Raw genomic sequence first — 17,466 nt, 5'->3', positions numbered from 1 at the left:
TATTCATTAAAGATAAAATTTGTGACAAACAAATCTGTTCTCCCGTACTCGTCTATGAGAATAGCCCTACACTGCACTTGTAAAAGATGTTGCTCCGTCGTGACGCCGCGACTGACCTTTAGCGGGAAGAGCAGAGATGATGTGGTCAGCAGATACGAGTCCATCCTCCAGATGGATCTAAAGCCAAAGGCAAACTGTGACAATAACAACAACACGAGGTGTGCCTTTTTCTTACCGTCCAACCTTTAGTCAAAGGGCTGATGTGTTTGACAGACGCGTCTCGGTGTAGCTCTACCCTCGCGCTCCTTTGGAGAAACTCAACGATGCGTTCCGGGAGTTCCTCCAATCCTCCTCTGAGGGACCATTGGGCCCATGACTCCTTCATCGATCTCTGACTCAGAGGCCCAGGAGGAACCACGTGGGAAGGTCCTGCGGATTTACACCGACATACAGTGGGGCAAATAAGTATTTAGTCAACCACTAATTGTGCAAGTTCTCCCACTTGAAAATATTAGAGAGGCCTGTAATTGTCACCATGGGTAAACCTCAACCATGAGAGACAGAATGTGGGAAAAAAAAAAAAAACAGAAAATCACATGGTTTGATTTTTTAAGATTTGCAAGTCATGGTGGAAAATAAGTATTTGGTCAATACCAAAAGTTCATCTCAATACTTTGATACAGTGCTGCTCGAAAGTTTGTGAACCCCACAGCGATGGTCAGATTTTTTGTAAAAAAAAAACTAAAATAACCTTATTAAATGTTAAGTTATACCCAAATCCACAATACTGACATTCCAAATAATGGACTGAAACAAAAGAAATAGTTATATTGTCATTCTTTATTTAACAAAAGTGGTTGATTTAAGAAAAACTCAGATATCATGTGTGCAAAAGTATGTGAACCCCTTCAGTTAATAGGATATTGCGCCTCCTTTTGCAGAGATTACCTCAACCAAACGGTTTCTGTAGTGACTAATCAGCCTCCCACATCTACTTTGGGGGATTTTTGCCCATTCTTCCTTGCAGAACGCAGTCAGTTGAGAGAGGTTTGATGGGCGTCTGGCATGAACTGCTCGCTTCAGGTCCCGCCACAGCATTTCAATGAGATTTAGGTCAGGACTTTGACTGGGCCAGTCCAGAACACGAATCTTCTTCTTTTTCAGCCATTCCTTGGTTGTATTGCTGGAATGCTTTGGATCATTATCATGTTGCATGATCCACCTTCTGCCAAGCTTTAACTTCAAAACAGATGGCGTCAGGTTATGTTCTAGGATTTGACAATATTCCTCAGAATTCATGATTCCCTGGACTATGTGGAGTTGTCCAGGTCCTGAGGATGAAAAGCAAGCCCAGATCTTGACATTCCCACCTCCATGCTTCACTGTTGGGAGAAGGTTCTTTTGGTGGTATGCAGTGTTGACTTTTCGCCAGACATGGCGGTTTTGGTTGTGACCAAACAGTTCAATTTTGCACCTACATCAGTTGATGAAAACTCTTTTTAATTTAGTCTCGACAACACAACTGTTAAAAAAACAAAAAAAAAAAACTACTGAATTGATTGATTAGGAAATCAGGTTGAAATAATAGAAAATTCCAAAATGTTGAGGGGGTTCACAAACTTTTGAGCAGCACTGTATGTCCCCGTTGTTGGCAATAACGGAGGCCAAATGTTTTCTGTAACTCTTCAAAAGCTTTTCACACACTGTTGCTGGTATTTTGGCCCATTCCTCCATGCAGATCTCCTCTAGAGCAGTGATGTTTTGGGGCTGTCGTTGGGTAACACAGACTTTCAACTCACCCCACAGATTTTCTAGGTGGTTGAGATCTGGAGACTGGCTAGGCCACTCCAGGACCTTGAAATGCTTCTTACGAAGCCACTGCTTTGTTGTCCTGGCTGTGTGTTTGGGATCATTGAAATGCTGAAAGACCCAGCCATGTCTCATCTTCAATGCACTTGCTAATGGAAGGAGATTTTCACTTAAAATCTCTCGATACATGGCCCCAATCATTCTTTTCTTTACACAGATCAGTCGTCCTGGTCCCTTTGCAGAAAAACAGCCCCAAACATGATGTTTCCACCCCCATGTTTCACAGTGGGTATGGTGTTTTTCGGACGCAATTCAGTATTCTTTCTCCTCCAAACACGAGAACCTGTGTTTCTACCAAAAAGTTCTATTTTGGTTTCATCTGACCATAACACATTCTTACAGTCCTCTTCTGGATCATCCAAATGCTCTCTAGCAAACCGCAGACGGGCCTGGACGTGTACTGGCTTCAGCAGGGGGACACGTCTGGCAGTGCAGGATTTGAGTCCCTGGCGGCGCATTGTATTACTGACAGTAGCCTTTGTTACTGGGGTCCCAGCTCTCTGTAGGTCATTTCTGGGATTTTTGCTCACTGTTCTTGTTATAATTTTGACGCCACGGGGTGAGATCTTGCATGGACCCCCAGATCGAGGGAGATTATCAGTGGTCTTGTATGTCTTCCATTTTCTAATAATTGCTCCCAAAGTTGATTTCTTTACACCAAGCGTTTTACCTATTGCAGATTCAGTCTTCCCAGCCTGGTGCAGGTCTACAATTTTTCCTTCGAAAGCTCTTTGGTCTTGGCCGTAGTGGAGTTTGGAGTGTGACTGACTGAGGTTGTGGACAGGTGTTTTTTATACCGATAATGAGTTAAAACAGGTGCCATTAATACAGGTAACGAGTGGAGCCTCGTTAGACGAAGTTAGACCTCTTTGACAGCCAGAAATCTTGCTTGTTTGTAGGTGACCAAATACTTTTTTCCCCACTCTAATTTGGAAATAAATTCTTTAAAAATCAAACTGTGATTTTCTGGGGGTTTTTCCACATTCTGTCTCTCATGGTTGAGGTTTACCCATGTTGACAATTACAGGCCTCTCTAATTTTTTAAGTAGGAGAACTTGCACAATTGGTGGTTGACTAAATACTTATTTGCCCCACTGTAGTAACTTGCATGTAAGGGGCAGAGGTGGGTAATAACATGTTGCATTTACAAAGTCTTTACTTGAGTAAATTTTTGAGAAAAGTCTACTTCTAAGAGTAATTTTACCACTCCATACCTTTTACTCTTACTTGAGTAGATTTGTGAAGAAACACTACTCTTACTCTGCTACTTTGGACTACACTAGAGTCCTTACACTTTTTTGCCAGAGACTCCCACAGTCGCTCCACCAATTTTACCAATGAGACGTCGCAAAAATAATGACTGTTACACCAATCAGACGTAACAATAGTCACATGAACACACACAAACTTGTCCAATGATCATGCCAACCTGTTCAATCGCATGGTGTCTTTGAAGTACCATGAAAAATACATTTCAAAAGGAGCGTTGCCGTCAACATTACCTGAAAGCGAGGAAAGTGGAGAAATATTTTTTCTCCACTGGAGGGGACTTATGCGCTTTAGACGGGTGAGGTTTAATTTCTGTAGATTTTGCGAGTCGGAATGCGATGATTTTTGTGTATTTCTTTGGCCTAATATGGTCATGTAATAGGGTGTAGCACGGTATAGTAATAACGGTTGAGTTAGATGGTGTTGTGCTGTGAAAAAAAATACAATTTTTTTAAAAAAAATTAAAAAATCAGACATTGTCCAATGTTAATTGATTATTTTGTTTTCACTGAATACTTGTATTTGAGTACATTTTTTGGATGATTACTTTTACTTGAGTTAATATTGTTTTGAAGTAAAGCTACGCTTACTTGCGTAAAATTTTTGGCTACTCTACCACTTCTGGTAAGGAGTATGACATGGAAAATGGAAATACTAGGATTATCCCGATTACGAATGTGCCGGTATGATATTCTGACAGTATGATAACCTTAAGCCAAAATATCACTGTTTCATGGTATTGCAATTACAGCTCTAAAATGTATTATTTTGAAATGTATGGGTTTAAAAAAAAAAAAAATTCCATTGAATAGGATTTTTATTTTTCAAAACATTAGGAAATTGAAACATAAGTATAATTCCAAGTTAAAATACATAAATTTTAAAAAATAACACAAAATAAATTAATTTTAAAAATAACATTCTAAATAGTCCTTTAGGTGAGCTTAAACTCACAGCCAAACATTACTACCATCAGAACAAAAATAATTTAATTATTTTCCATAAAAAACACATGTGTATGACTTGCATCATGCTTACAAAAACACGTTTTATCACCGCTAGACACACTAAAGACGCTTGTCAACTCTTGTAGCTGGTGGGAAACGTTCATGACAGAACCTTTAATTTTATATACATACAGATCATATTGGAGGTATTGCCTCCTAGACAGTCACCCTCCACAAACATGTTTTACATGTCGGTTGGCACTGTTCCTCTGAGCCGCGGTCGTCTGTAACTTTTCTGTAGCCGTAGTATCACCATACCGGCGATTTCATATTCTTCAGTGGAGGGAAAAAAGTTCAGGAGTTTCACCTCCTCCAGCCATCGTGTAGCACAGCTGACTCACTGAAACTGAGCAACAACCGGTGCGAGAGGGTTGAGCCTCATAGCTGCAAGCGAGGGATTTGCTGTCAATTTTTGTGACATGAAAATTACTTAATACATTAGGGACAGTATGACGGAACATTTTTGCAGTTTTAAAACCTTGACGTTTTTATACCACGGTAAATCTAGAAACCAGTAATCGGCACATGCCTGGTTCCGTTTGCATATTTTTGCAGCAGAGTCCGAATGAGAGTCACCTGATTTTGAGAATCTGACGATACTGAGTCCCGGTCCGGTTGTTTATATTTGAACAAAGGTTCCAAACATGTTACAGTACTGAAATTTTTACAGTACATCTTCTTCCGCTTTTTCCGAGAGTGTTGCAGAGTGTAAAAATATTTATGTATATTTTGGCAATGCCATTGTATTTCTTTTTTCTAATAAGTAAAAAAATATATTTACAGTAATTAGTCCTGAACGATATCGGGAAAAAACTCACTGTGATTTTTAGGGGATTTGCGACATATTGCGATATTAAAATTTGAAGAATTTTCAGCACGTACTTTGAAAAGCTGTTTGGGATAGGCCTGAACGGCTTTGGAAAAAATTAACATTGTGAGGTGTATATATTTTACCAAGGTTCTGCACTTAGTTTTTGTACTGGTTGCACAACTTTTTCGTCAGGTGCACCGGCACAAAATGTAGGCGCACCTACATTTTTCATTGCATCAACTTAAACGCCATACTATTTTTCACCCTCACATTCATACAGTGGGGAGTACAAGTATTTGATACACTCACAATGGGAAAACCCATTGACAGTGTATCAAATACTTGTTCTCCCCACTGTATATTTTATCTGAGTGTGTCCACCCAAATTCACTCAAGCTGCTGAGAACACAGTGAATGAGTTGGCACAGCACACTTCATACTAAGCCGCAAGTTCAACGATGATTAACACATTTGTGCCTTTGATCGTAGAGCTACCGAGGCTTCTCTGGCCAAATTGAAGCTACAAACCTCTTAATCATCGTTAACTTAAAGTACCAAATGCCAGTTGCACTGGTGACCAAGAAAAACGCACTGAGTAGCTGGAGGGAGGGTGACAGGCTGTGGCACTGTACGAGCATGAAGCAGAAACACAAATATATTTTTTTAAATTAAAAACCCAATCCTTTTCACCCGATTCTGATCCTCTGAAAAATGGCGCATTTGGCCTGATCTGCAATCACATGATCGGATCGGGACATCCCTAAAGGTATGGATATGAACGTTGGACCGTACCAGATCCCAGCAGCATGCCGAGTGTCAAGGAACCTCTGTGCTGCTCTGCGTTGTAGAGGACGGGGAAACAAGAGCGCACGCTCAACTTGCGGCAATCCCCCGCAAACACCCCCCGACACAGACTGTCCACGGCAATGTCCGCCAGCTAGTGCGACACACAAACAAACAGACCTACAGTCATTGTGTGTTTGGCAAGTACTAGTAGCTCTGGGCTTCCACAAACTTAAATTCCCTAATAGTCACCTGTTTTCCAAGCCTTCGAGACACAAACGAATGTATGGATTCGTCTTCATTTTTGCTTCTCTTTGCAAAGATCTCGGTGGCAATACTAAACAGCAAAGGGCGGGAGAACGGGCTCACTGTCCGGAAAAGACCACTGAAAGACAGCAAGACAAAATAGTGCAATTAATTACATTAACGAGATGGACAACAACTTCAGCATGTGCATCCCAGTGGAAAGAATCTTGGGGGGGATACTGAAAATCCTTTTTCAACTATTGGTGTCTAGGAAGGGCAAGGAGCATCATAAAAGACTACATTGCCCCCCCCCCCCCAGCTTCCACCTCTTCAACTTGTTGCCCTCACATACAGGGCCATAACAGCCTAAACAAACAAACTGAGAGGCAGTTTCTCTCCAAGAGTGGTCACCATACTCAACTCAGGTTTTCACTGACATGTCGCTGTCATTACACTTTTAATGCCACTACATTGTCAGTACATCTGTCCCAATCTGGGTACTCCATATACAATATTTGTATTCTTACATTATAGCATTTTTGCATTGTTACAGCAATAACAATGCACAAATTGTCATTTGTACCATCATATCATGTCAGCCATCTGCCTCCTTGTCCGAGCACTGTAAATTGTCACTGTTATATTACCACTACATCAACATTTGCTGATTGTCACTAATTCACTTTAACCCCAAACCGGTATACACGGTAACCTGTGTTTTTATGTTGGTATTACTGTACTTTGCTTTTCTTTTATGTAATGCACGTTATGGCAAAGCTTTAAATCTTGTTTTACTCTGTACAATGACAGTAAAAGCTTTCTATTCTATTCTAAGTGGCTGATACATGGCCTTTTTTCAAGAACGGCCATTGACCAATACAGTATAGCCGATATAATAGAAGAACTTATGTCAGCTCTTTGGGTGCTGATCTGTCTCATAAAGGTCGACCGATACATTGGCCGGCTACTATATCGGACCGATATTTAGACTTTTTTCAAGCTCGCCCTGTGTCAGCTGATATAATAAGATGACTTATGTTTGCTTTTTGGGTGATGATCTTTGCTCACTGTGTTTTTGTACCACCTAGTGGCCGGTGTTACAAAAGGAAGTAGCTGAAGAAAAATTGAACCTCTAATATGGACATTTATATAATGAGTGATTCAATTACCTTTCATAATCAAACTGCTTGAAAAAGAGCATATACAGTGCCTTGCAAAAGTATTCGGCCCCCTTGAATCTTACAACCTTTCGCCACATTTCAGGCTTCAAACATAAAGATATGAAATTTAATTTTTTTGTCAAGAATCAACAAGTGGGACACAATCGTGAAGTGGAACAACATTTATTGGATCATTTAAACTTTTTTAACAAATAAAAAACTGAAAAGTGGGGCGTGCAATATTATTCGGCCCCTTTACTTTCAGTGCAGCAAACTCACTCCAGAAGTTCAGTGAGGATCTCTGAATGATCCAATGTTGTCCTAAATGACCGATGATGATAAATAGAATCCACCTGTGTGTAATCAAGTCTCCGTATAAATGCACCTGCTCTGTGATAGTCTCAGGGTTCTGTTTAAAGTGCCGAGAGCATTATGAAAACCAAGGAACACACCAGGCAGGTCCGAGATACTGTTGTGGAGAAGTTTAAAGCCGGATTTGGATACAAAAAGATTTCCCAAGTTTTAAACATCTCAAGGAGCACTGTGCAAGCCATCATATTGAAATGGAAGGAGCATCAGACCACTGCAAATCTACCAAGACCCGGCCGTCCTTCCAAACTTTCTTCTCAAACAAGGAGAAAACTGATCAGAGATGCAGCCAAGAGGCCCATGATCACTCTGGATGAACTGCAGAGATCTACAGCTGAGGTGGGAGAGTCTGTCCATAGGACAACAATCAGTCGTACACTGCACAAATCTGGTCTTTATGGAAGAGTGGCAAGAAGACAGCAATTTCTCAAAGATATCCATAAAAAGTCTCGTTTAAAGTTTGCCACAAGCCACCTGGGAGTCACACCAAACATGTGGAAGAAGGTGCTCTGGTCAGATGAAACCAAAATTGAACTTTTTGGCCACAATGCAAAACGATATGTTTGGCGTAAAAGCAACACAGCTCATCACCCTGAACACACCATCCCCACTGTCAAACATGGTGGTGGCAGCATCATGGTTTGGGCCTGCTTTTCTTCAGCAGGGACAGGGAAGATGGTTAAAATTGACGGGAAGATGGATGCAGCCAAATACAGGAACATTCTGGAAGAAAACCTGTTGGTATCTGCACAAGACCTGAGACTGGGACGGAGATTTATCTTCCAACAGGACAATGATCCAAAACAAAGCCAAATCTACAATGGAATGGTTCAAAAATAAACGTATCCAGGTGTTAGAATGGCCAAGTCAAAGTCCAGACCTGAATCCAATGGAGAATCTGTGGAAAGAGCTGAAGACTGCTGTTCACAAACACTCCACACTGAGCTCGAGCTGTTTTGCAAGGAAGAATGGGCAAGAATGTCAGTCTCTCCATGTGCAAAACTGATAGAAACATACCCCAAGCGACTTGCAGCTGTAATTGGAGCAAAAGGTGGCGCTACAAAGTATTAACGCAAGGGGGCCGAATAATATCGCACGCCCCACGTTTTTTATTTGTTAAAAAAGTTGAAATTATCCAATAAATTTTGTTCCACTTCACGATTGTGTCCCACTTGTTGTTGATTCTTGACAAAAAATTAAAATTTTATATCTTTATGTTTGAAGCCTGAAATGTGGCGAAAGGTTGCAAGGTTCAAGGGGGCCGAATACTTTTGCAAGGCACTGTAACATCACATCATATCAGCTTACAAAATTGGCTGAATAATTTATTTTTTTTTCAATCGGCATCGCCCTTTAAAAAAAATCCTACATCCGTCGACCTGTAGTCACAAGGAGACTGTGTATTAAATTATTAAATACTAAATTATTGGAAAAATAAGCAGTAATTTGCTCAACTTGTAAGAAACCATGAAAATTTTACTATAGTTTACCTTATTCCTGAAGGCATCTTATGAAGTTGTTTGTTGACATATAAATATCTGTTCTTGGAAGCTTGGTGACTGTAGGTGACGGGCAGAATCTCCCCTGTTAGACCCAGGTCCTCCACCTTTACAAACATACACTATATTTTAATAATGCCTCATAATTGAATGAGTCATTTGTTCAATATCTTTGACTTCACCAGATGTCAGTCCTCTTCAATGTACTTTCTGTGCGACTTACCATATTAAGGGTATTTCGTCCCACTGCCCCGGCAGGTCGAATCCCCCTGGGTCCATGTTCAAACACGCCTCCATCAGACCTCCTAGTGGACCACAACCAACCTCCAAAACGACTACTGGACTCAAGTAAAACGACCTCAGGAAGAAAAGGCACAACCATTAAATGGTTTAAGAAAGCCTACATATGGAAAAGGATAGAAATCCAAGAAATGACTGATTTGGGGGACTACCTTGGAAACCTGGGGGCTTTTGCAAAGGTAGTAGGACGCTGCCAATCCCCCGATACCCCCTCCGAGGACTGCAACAGTTCTCATTGGCTAGAAGAGAACACAAATGACAACTAAGGACATACTCGGAAGCAAACGCGAGACAAATAAGTGTCTTGTAGGAGAGTTCTAACTTCGCAAGGGTGCGTCTGGCCTGTTGAGAATGATAGGAAGAAGTTGCTTTATCACACATCTCAACTGTCCCACAGCTGCTGGACACGTTCACTTACAATGCAGCAAATTTCAATGGCAATTATGTTTGATTGACACTGACAATGTCGATGGGAAAAATAATTCACACATTGGCTTGCACTAATGGAGATTGATGACCATGAACTGCTCTAAAAATGAGCGTTTTTACATTGCCCTGCTAAGAAACCCAGCAAAGCTTAGTTTTTGTTACAGCAAAACCAGTCTCTAAACAAATTCAGCAAGGTTCTGCTGGATTTTTAATGTTTTGGTACTGGTTTTGCTGGTACAGTAACCAACATATGCTGGATTTCTTGGCAGGGGGACAACACAGTAACTTTGACATATTGGCACTTAAAACAATCCAACTAAGGGAAACACGTTAACAACCTTCTTACATTTCTAACAACTTAAACTTTTTTTTCCTCCATAAGTTACCCATTGTATGGGCGTCGTCAGACAATTTTCACTGGGGCAGGTACTCCAGTATTGATCTGCAGTGCCACAGTATAAACGAAAATATATAAGTATAAACTAATATTAAATACTTTGGCGTTTTAAGTCTACATAGTATAATCTACTGAATGCGCCTATTTAATACAGTGGTACCTCTATATACGAAGTTAATTCGTTCCAGGACAGTGTTTGTAAGTCAAAATGGTCTTACAGTATGTCGAGCAGGATTTTCCATAAGAATACAATATAATTCCATTAATTCGCTCCCCAGCCCAAAAACCTACACTAAATCCTTAATAAATACTACTTTAGTGATGCAACGATTAATCAATTAACTCGAGTAATTCTATTAGGAAAAAAGATTCGAATTTAATTAAACGAATACTCGAAGCAGCATAATTTAAGTGGCGTTGTAATGGTTTGTTTGGAAAGTGTTCGCATTTAGTTTTATTGATTTGGGTGGATACACTGCCCTATCGTGGACAACAGTGAATATCACATAACTCATTTCATATGCCTGAATCCGGCGGCTCCCTGTTAAGACCAACATAAGCTATATTTTTGTTTGCGCTAATGTTTTTTTTTTTTATGCATTCGTAATTTAGTTTAAAGGTGTTATTTAGCTGTTTTTTGTGGGAATATGTGTTTGAACCATTTGTTAAAAGCATTGTAAAAAACAAAAAGTTAGCATTTTATAGCATTTAAGGCAGGGGTGGGCAAACTATTCCACAAAGGTCCGCAGTGGGTGCGGGTTTTTGTTGCAACCCATTAAGAGGACACATTTTCACCAATCTGCTGTTTTACAAGTGCAATCAGTCGATTGCAGTCAGGTGCTTCTCATTTCTGCTGAAACCTCATTGGTTATACTATCCGTGCTGGGTCAGTTGGAACAAAGACCAGGACCCACTGCGGCCCTCGAGGACCGGTTTGCCCACCCCTGATTTAAGGTAGCAGACTTCTGCTATGTAAGTTAGTTCCTCATTTATTTATTTTTCTATACCGTTTGAGGCTCAGGTCAGGCATTTTATTTTTTTATGTTCCTTATCTGATTACTCGATTATTCGAACTAGTTCATCGAGTAATCGACTACTAAAATAATCGATAGCTGCAGCCCTACTGCTGTTATTATTACACATATTCAGGCAGGTAAATGCGGTAAACTACTGTGGTCGCAAATTGAAGTAGCAGATTAGCTCCTGGCATTTAGCTAACTGCCTATGAATACAATGACAATTAAATGCGATTCGAGTGAGAGGCTCTCACTCAACAGCTTTGTTTCAGATTGTGTTAATATGATACGTGGTATTTCAACTGTATCAATACTGATGCTATTTATTGCTACTTGTTTATATGAACAAAATGATTACAATTAATCTGAAATAATTGCCTATCTTTTGGATATAACCTCTAACAATTTTGTATGTGTGCTCATCATCATTTCCAACTTTTATTTGTTATTGCAGTCCCTGTAACCTGAAACAAGATGTATTTTTTTCTATTTGACTCAAACAGCATTACTCTTGCAAATGGATATTAAAAGGTTATTTGCTAACAGAAAGGATAAATCAGCAAGGAGGAATGAGAAAGGTAAGGTAGGTAACCCACCTAGGTAACTTAAACCACTTTTAGGTCACAACTTCCCAGTTGAGAAACACTGATTAATTGCATAACAGTTACAGTAGTATATCCCGATTTCTGTCCAGACAAAGTAGAGTAGCAGAGTGCAGGAAGAGGTGAAGGTGAGATGGAAATTGATGAGCATGAGCAGAAGTGAATTAGCTATCTCCAAGGGATGTCCCCAATTTTTATTTTGAATGCCTGCAAAACAAATAAACGTCCCTTTTTTTTTTTTTTTTTTTTTTTTAACAGAAACGTTTATTTTTGTTTGATTATGCATAGTTTAAAGCGCTAATTCTGACTTTTTTAAAAAATGAAAAATAAGTGCTAAAAATGTTGAAAAATAAGTGCTAAATTTTTTTTTTTTTTTTTTTTTTTTTTAACTCATTGACCAATGCCCCGCTGTGCCCCAGTATTGCGTTAGGCCCCTGCCTCATTGGCTGCCATTGACGGCGATAGACGTCCAATCTATTTGGAATGAGAAGTCTGAAGAATCAACCGATCACTGTCAACCCTTCCTGTCCAAATTGATTAGACCCCTATCGTCGTCAATGACACTGAAAATTAACATTGTTTCCATCATCCTAGTTAAAATTGTTTTGATGTCTATCACTGTCAATCGCAGTGAATGAAGTTAAGACTATTCATTCGTGCTTAAATGACTTGTAACATGTCTTTTGAAGTTGTCTCTCAGCATTTTTATAGCAATAACAGATGAAAAATACCAACCAAACACATTTTCAGGTAAAGGAATATTGAAACGAGGTTATGAAACAACAAGTTGAACAGGTAAAAATCTACATCGTGACATAAGAGACGGACAACAAATTACATTTTATAAACGATTATTAATAGAGTCACCTCTTTGAAACAGTTAGCTAACCCGCTATAAGGTTGCAAACTCAATCTAGACTTGACAAAAACATTTCATGATTTGTTCGGTAAATATAGCCGGTGTTACCTTGTATTATGTCCGGAAAGTGCAATTCCACCGTGCGTGTTCGTGCAATTTCCTCCACGGATCTGTGTGACACTCTCACTGTCAGCGTCGAGTGTCTTCTTCGTTTTTTACCCAACGTTGTAACGTCAAGCCGTCATTTGCATTGTCGCCACCCACTGGCAGACAATAATAATTGCAACCACATCAGTACATACTGCACTTCCTACAAATTCCGTCACACATTTATCATTATTGTTTGCATGATTATTGGTTTAAGTGCTCCCAAAGGGAATTGTTTGACTGTGACACAACTCATATGTGTTAGATACATGTGTTTCATATGTGTTTTACAGTGCATTGGGAGACGTGCTTTAACAAGCTGAAGTGAGGAAACTTTATAAAATGGTAGAATGAAATACTGTAGTTATCATTCAAAAAAGATAACTTGGGAGGTTGTCCCCTATCCCACCCAACAAATCCCAGTTGATAGGCACCATAGATATCATATAAGACTTAGATTTATGTAAACCCTATGAGCCAATGGGGACGACCGTTGTTACATGTCAGCCATTTTGCGACAGGTCTATTTTATAGTCAATCAAACGTGTACTTTGAAACACATTTTCAAACTTGTTTATATTTCGTAAACATGAGCGATGCAGTAATAATTACGTAGAGCCACCAGAGAATGTTTCTGCTGTTAAATGGCTGCCAGTTACTCACGCCGCCGACACCACCAAAAGACATCTAGACCTAAATATGTGCTAGAAATGGGGCCTCCATACCGTTCTTGATCATTTGGAGAATTTATAATTAGGGCCCGAGCACCAAGTGGTATGCAAAGGATTATTATGATTTTTTTTCCTCAGCAAATGAAAATGGACAATTTCAAAGCCTTAACATGCTTGAAAACTCACCAAACTTTGCAGAAACTTGCAGCTTGGCGTATATTTTGCTAATTTTGCGACTATGAAAAATTGTAGCAAAATAGCTCAACATCACCGCTTTAATTTTTTCAAAAAGCCCTCTCTTATTAGGTTTTTCAACATAGAGCAATGAAGATTGGGGAGCCAATTACCTTGTGGAAAACCACCAAAAAGTCATTTTCACCCATATTCCAAACTCAACATGATAGCAGGTATTTTGGATTGAATGTAAAATTTATATTGACTTACAGGGTGCAGATCTGAGACATTGGCACATAAGGAGTTAGTTGGATCCTACTCAAACTTGATGAGACTGTTCATGAGACATATGAGATCTTAAGTCAGGGGTGTCAAACTAATTCCACAAAGGGCCGAGAGGGTCCTAGATTTCGTTCCAACTCATAAAGAGGTCATCTTTTCACCTATCTGATCTCCTAAAAGTGTAATCTGTTGATTGCAGTCAGGTGCTGCTTGTTTCAGCAGAAAATTCATTGGTTAATCTGTTTGAAATGAAATCCAGGACCCTCTTGGTTGGCCCTTTGTAGAATTGGTTTGACACACCTGTCTCAAGTAATCAAAATGGTGAGTTTTCATTCACGGGCCTGACTTGGGCGGGGCGCCAAAGTCGGCCTTTTTTATTTTTTTATTATTTTTTTCAAAAGGCCAAATTCAGTAAATAACTATTAACTCCCTGATCCAAAGTATGGTCTTTTTTTACATCTGGCATGTATGATGTATCCCAGTCTGAACACGACTGCATTGAAATATTACCCATTAGGCCTGGCGCCCCCTGCTGGGATCAGGAAATGCCCTTTTTTTTTTTTTTTTTAAAAGAGAGGCCCCTCCTCGAAGGGAAAAAAAACTCAAATAATCTCAAACCTGCATCAGGGAAGCCTTAAGGCATGTGTTCAGGTGCCTGAAGAAAAATATTGAGGTTTCCTTGAAGCAGATGGGTCCAAACAAGAACGTGAAAATGACTGTCACCATTTTGTCTCTCCACAAATTTTGAAGTCATAACTTGGTGGATATACAACATATCTGCACCAAACTTCCCATGCTTGATGAGAGTCGTACCCTGAAGGGTCCTGTAGGGGTTATTTGCACCAACTCTACAGCGCCAACTACTGGCAACAGAAAGCCACTCATTTACTTATACATATACATGTCCAGTTACAAGACCTTTGTAAAACATTTTAAGGGCCGTGTCAACGTCTCTGCTGCAATGACAACCCTTTTTTTTTTTTTTAACCATTAAATGGAAGTATATTTCTTTTGGCACACTTAGTCGAATTAGCCAAATTAGAAGATTCATTTTTATTTCGAATTAGGCCGTGGCTGCACAGCTCAGTAGCGCCTTTTTTTGTAGCACTCTTCAATAGGGTTTTTTTCACCTGGGTGTATGAATGTATTTCTCACCCCAAGATATACAAAAGCATTTCTGTCACGCATGCCCAGAACACAAAAGAGGCTCCACACAAAAAAAAAGAGGCAAGTTTCGAGCTCACGTTTCTCATGAGATGATGAGAGGGGGACGATCTGTCACCACCCTGAGCTGCGTGACATTCGAGTTGTGCCAAACTGCGAGGGTCCGTTCAGTCCTGCTTGTAGGCTTAGTTTCTGTGAAAGAATATTTTATTAATGCTTATAAAACACAATTATTAGCTGCTGTGAAACTTTATTCGATTATAAGCAGGGGTGAAAGTGGCTAGAATTTCTTGCCGGAACTCTCTGAAATGAATAAGTAGCCTAACATAAATGAACAAATATGAGTCCAAAGTTCACATTGACAACTAAGTTGTCTAAACCTCCCCATCAGAGCAAATAAAACTAAATAGAATAAATAAGCCTCCTCAACTCTTTAGTTGCCCTTAACAATTTGATCCATTTAATGTTGCGTTGCCCTTTTTTGTGGCATCAATTCAACCTTTTTTTTTTTTTTTTTTGCTGTTTCAGAAAATATGCACATTTGATCCAATCAGAGCTAACGATCTCTACTGATCACATGTCAGTATGTCAGCCAATTGAACGGATAAATGAGTCCAGGCGTTTTGCTTTGCTGCATGCATTAGCACATTGACATGAGTCATCATCATCAGACTCAGATAACTGCAGCAGCTGGGGAAACCTCCATGCCATCCATGGAACAAAATAAATAATAAATATGGGTGGAAACGGAATACGCTACACAAGCACTTTATTATGCTTGTTGTTAACACTTGTGTATGTAAATTTGGTGTTGGTAGATTGTTCTCTTCTTTAAGATGAAATGCATGTGTGGAAGATTAGCTTTTTTTTTTTTTTTTACATAGCATTTTGACAGTTGCCGTCATATTTTCGGAATCAAAGCACCGTGTACCGGAACAGCATTCTGGCCCTGAATCTTATACCGGAACTGCGTTCTGGCCCTGAATCTTATACCGGAACTGCGTTCCTGACCGTTCTGGCCCACTTTCACCCCTGATTATAAGACTGTATCCATCTATGTTCTTGCGCTGCACATGCATTTCTTTGAAAATATTAAAATGGGTTTCTTTTGACTACCTTATCTGATTTGACTCCCTCTTGTACCAGCCAGAGCTAGTTTCCAAGGTTGTAACTCAGGATGTCTTTCTGTGGAAAATCACCAGAGTTGGGCAGTAATAACTTTCACTCATGTTTTCGTAAAAGGTATCGTTTCAGAGTAAGCAACGCCCTTTCAACAAGCATATAGACCCTTGACTTGTGTATTTTCGTTGTACTTCTGCGTGATCACAGCTCCTGGCTGGATCACATTGTTTGTACCCTTAATATATAAATCTTGTTTATAAAGTCTTCGAAACAGGCAATCCTTCGCTGAGTCTGATTCTTTTCTCCTATAATGATACCTGTCCGGGTGTTCAAAAGTGAACTACCCTGACTGTTTCCTTTATTATTTCAGGTAAAATACAATTCCTTCCGGTCCAAGGAGCGTACAAACTGAGAAGATGTTGGCTCACCGATCAGGTTAGTAGGAATAAAAAGTGGAGATCTGATGTTTGTTTGACTTTGGTGTGCAAAAGTATACTCTTTATTCTTATTATATATCCAACTTTATTTTGCCCCAAACCCTCCCCACCACCCAGCCCCCACGACCAGTGACATTCCCACGTCACCGGTTACTGTCACTGTTACAATAGCCAATTAGAGCTCACCTGCAGAAAGAAGGCAACCAAACAAAGAGCAGAAAAAAGGGTTACTTTCAGTTTGTTTTTTCTTGTTAAATAGTAATAAATACATTGAGATGCAGTGGTTCTTACTTTATCCTTTTCTCTTAAGCAGAAGGGTTAAAAAGTTTTTTTGTATTTTTTTTTTTAAACTTTCTGTTTCTATTCTTTTTTTTTTCTTTTTTAAATTATTATTTCTTTATTGATCTGTGTTGGATCTTTAGCAGCAATCCGGACCAGTTGTCATGGTGATTAGCAGCACAGAGAGGAGGAGCTGTCTGGAGAAGAAACAACAGGAGGAGGAGGAGGAGAGGAAGACCCCACAACCCAATCAGCATCCTATCACATTCTCTTCCCTCCACCTGCCTCTCTCCCTCTCTATAGACCCTTCACAACTGGGCCAAGAGTGACAGAGGGAGAACCAAAACATACAGAAAACCTTAAATAACCCAAGAAATGCATAACACACAGGAGAGAAAATCCAAGAGTCTGACCCACACACACACACTCTCCTGCGGAAAAGAGGTACATATATACTGTATATATGCGTGTCTGCGTGTGTGACGTGACCGCTCCTCTGAACGCTGTGAATGAGAACATACTGATGTCGTAATTTGTAAACATGATAAGTGTGCTCTCCTTCCGCTTCCCGCCT

The 17,466-nt window shown here is 39.8% G+C and overlaps 1 protein-coding gene across 1 annotated transcript in view; it reads right to left on the bottom strand.

Annotated features, from left to right (window-relative positions):
- ppox (protoporphyrinogen oxidase) overlaps positions 1–17,466 on the bottom strand; it is a 24,290-nt gene extending 6,824 nt beyond the window's left edge. The window contains exons 1-9 of the mRNA XM_057833124.1: positions 13,879–17,466; positions 12,725–12,879; positions 9,466–9,552; positions 9,237–9,371; positions 9,005–9,120; positions 5,992–6,124; positions 5,749–5,893; positions 236–429; positions 117–177 (exon numbers count right to left, since the gene is read on the bottom strand). Of these exons, the coding sequence (XP_057689107.1) occupies positions 117–177; positions 236–429; positions 5,749–5,893; positions 5,992–6,124; positions 9,005–9,120; positions 9,237–9,371; positions 9,466–9,549 (868 nt within the window). The 5' untranslated portion in view covers positions 9,550–9,552; positions 12,725–12,879; positions 13,879–17,466. The remainder of the gene's footprint in view (positions 1–116; positions 178–235; positions 430–5,748; positions 5,894–5,991; positions 6,125–9,004; positions 9,121–9,236; positions 9,372–9,465; positions 9,553–12,724; positions 12,880–13,878) is intronic.

Source organism: Corythoichthys intestinalis, chromosome 4 (genome assembly GCF_030265065.1).
Source record: "Corythoichthys intestinalis isolate RoL2023-P3 chromosome 4, ASM3026506v1, whole genome shotgun sequence".
NCBI classification, from domain to species: Eukaryota; Metazoa; Chordata; class Actinopteri; order Syngnathiformes; family Syngnathidae; genus Corythoichthys; species Corythoichthys intestinalis.
This window is presented reverse-complemented; position numbering and strand designations above follow the sequence as displayed.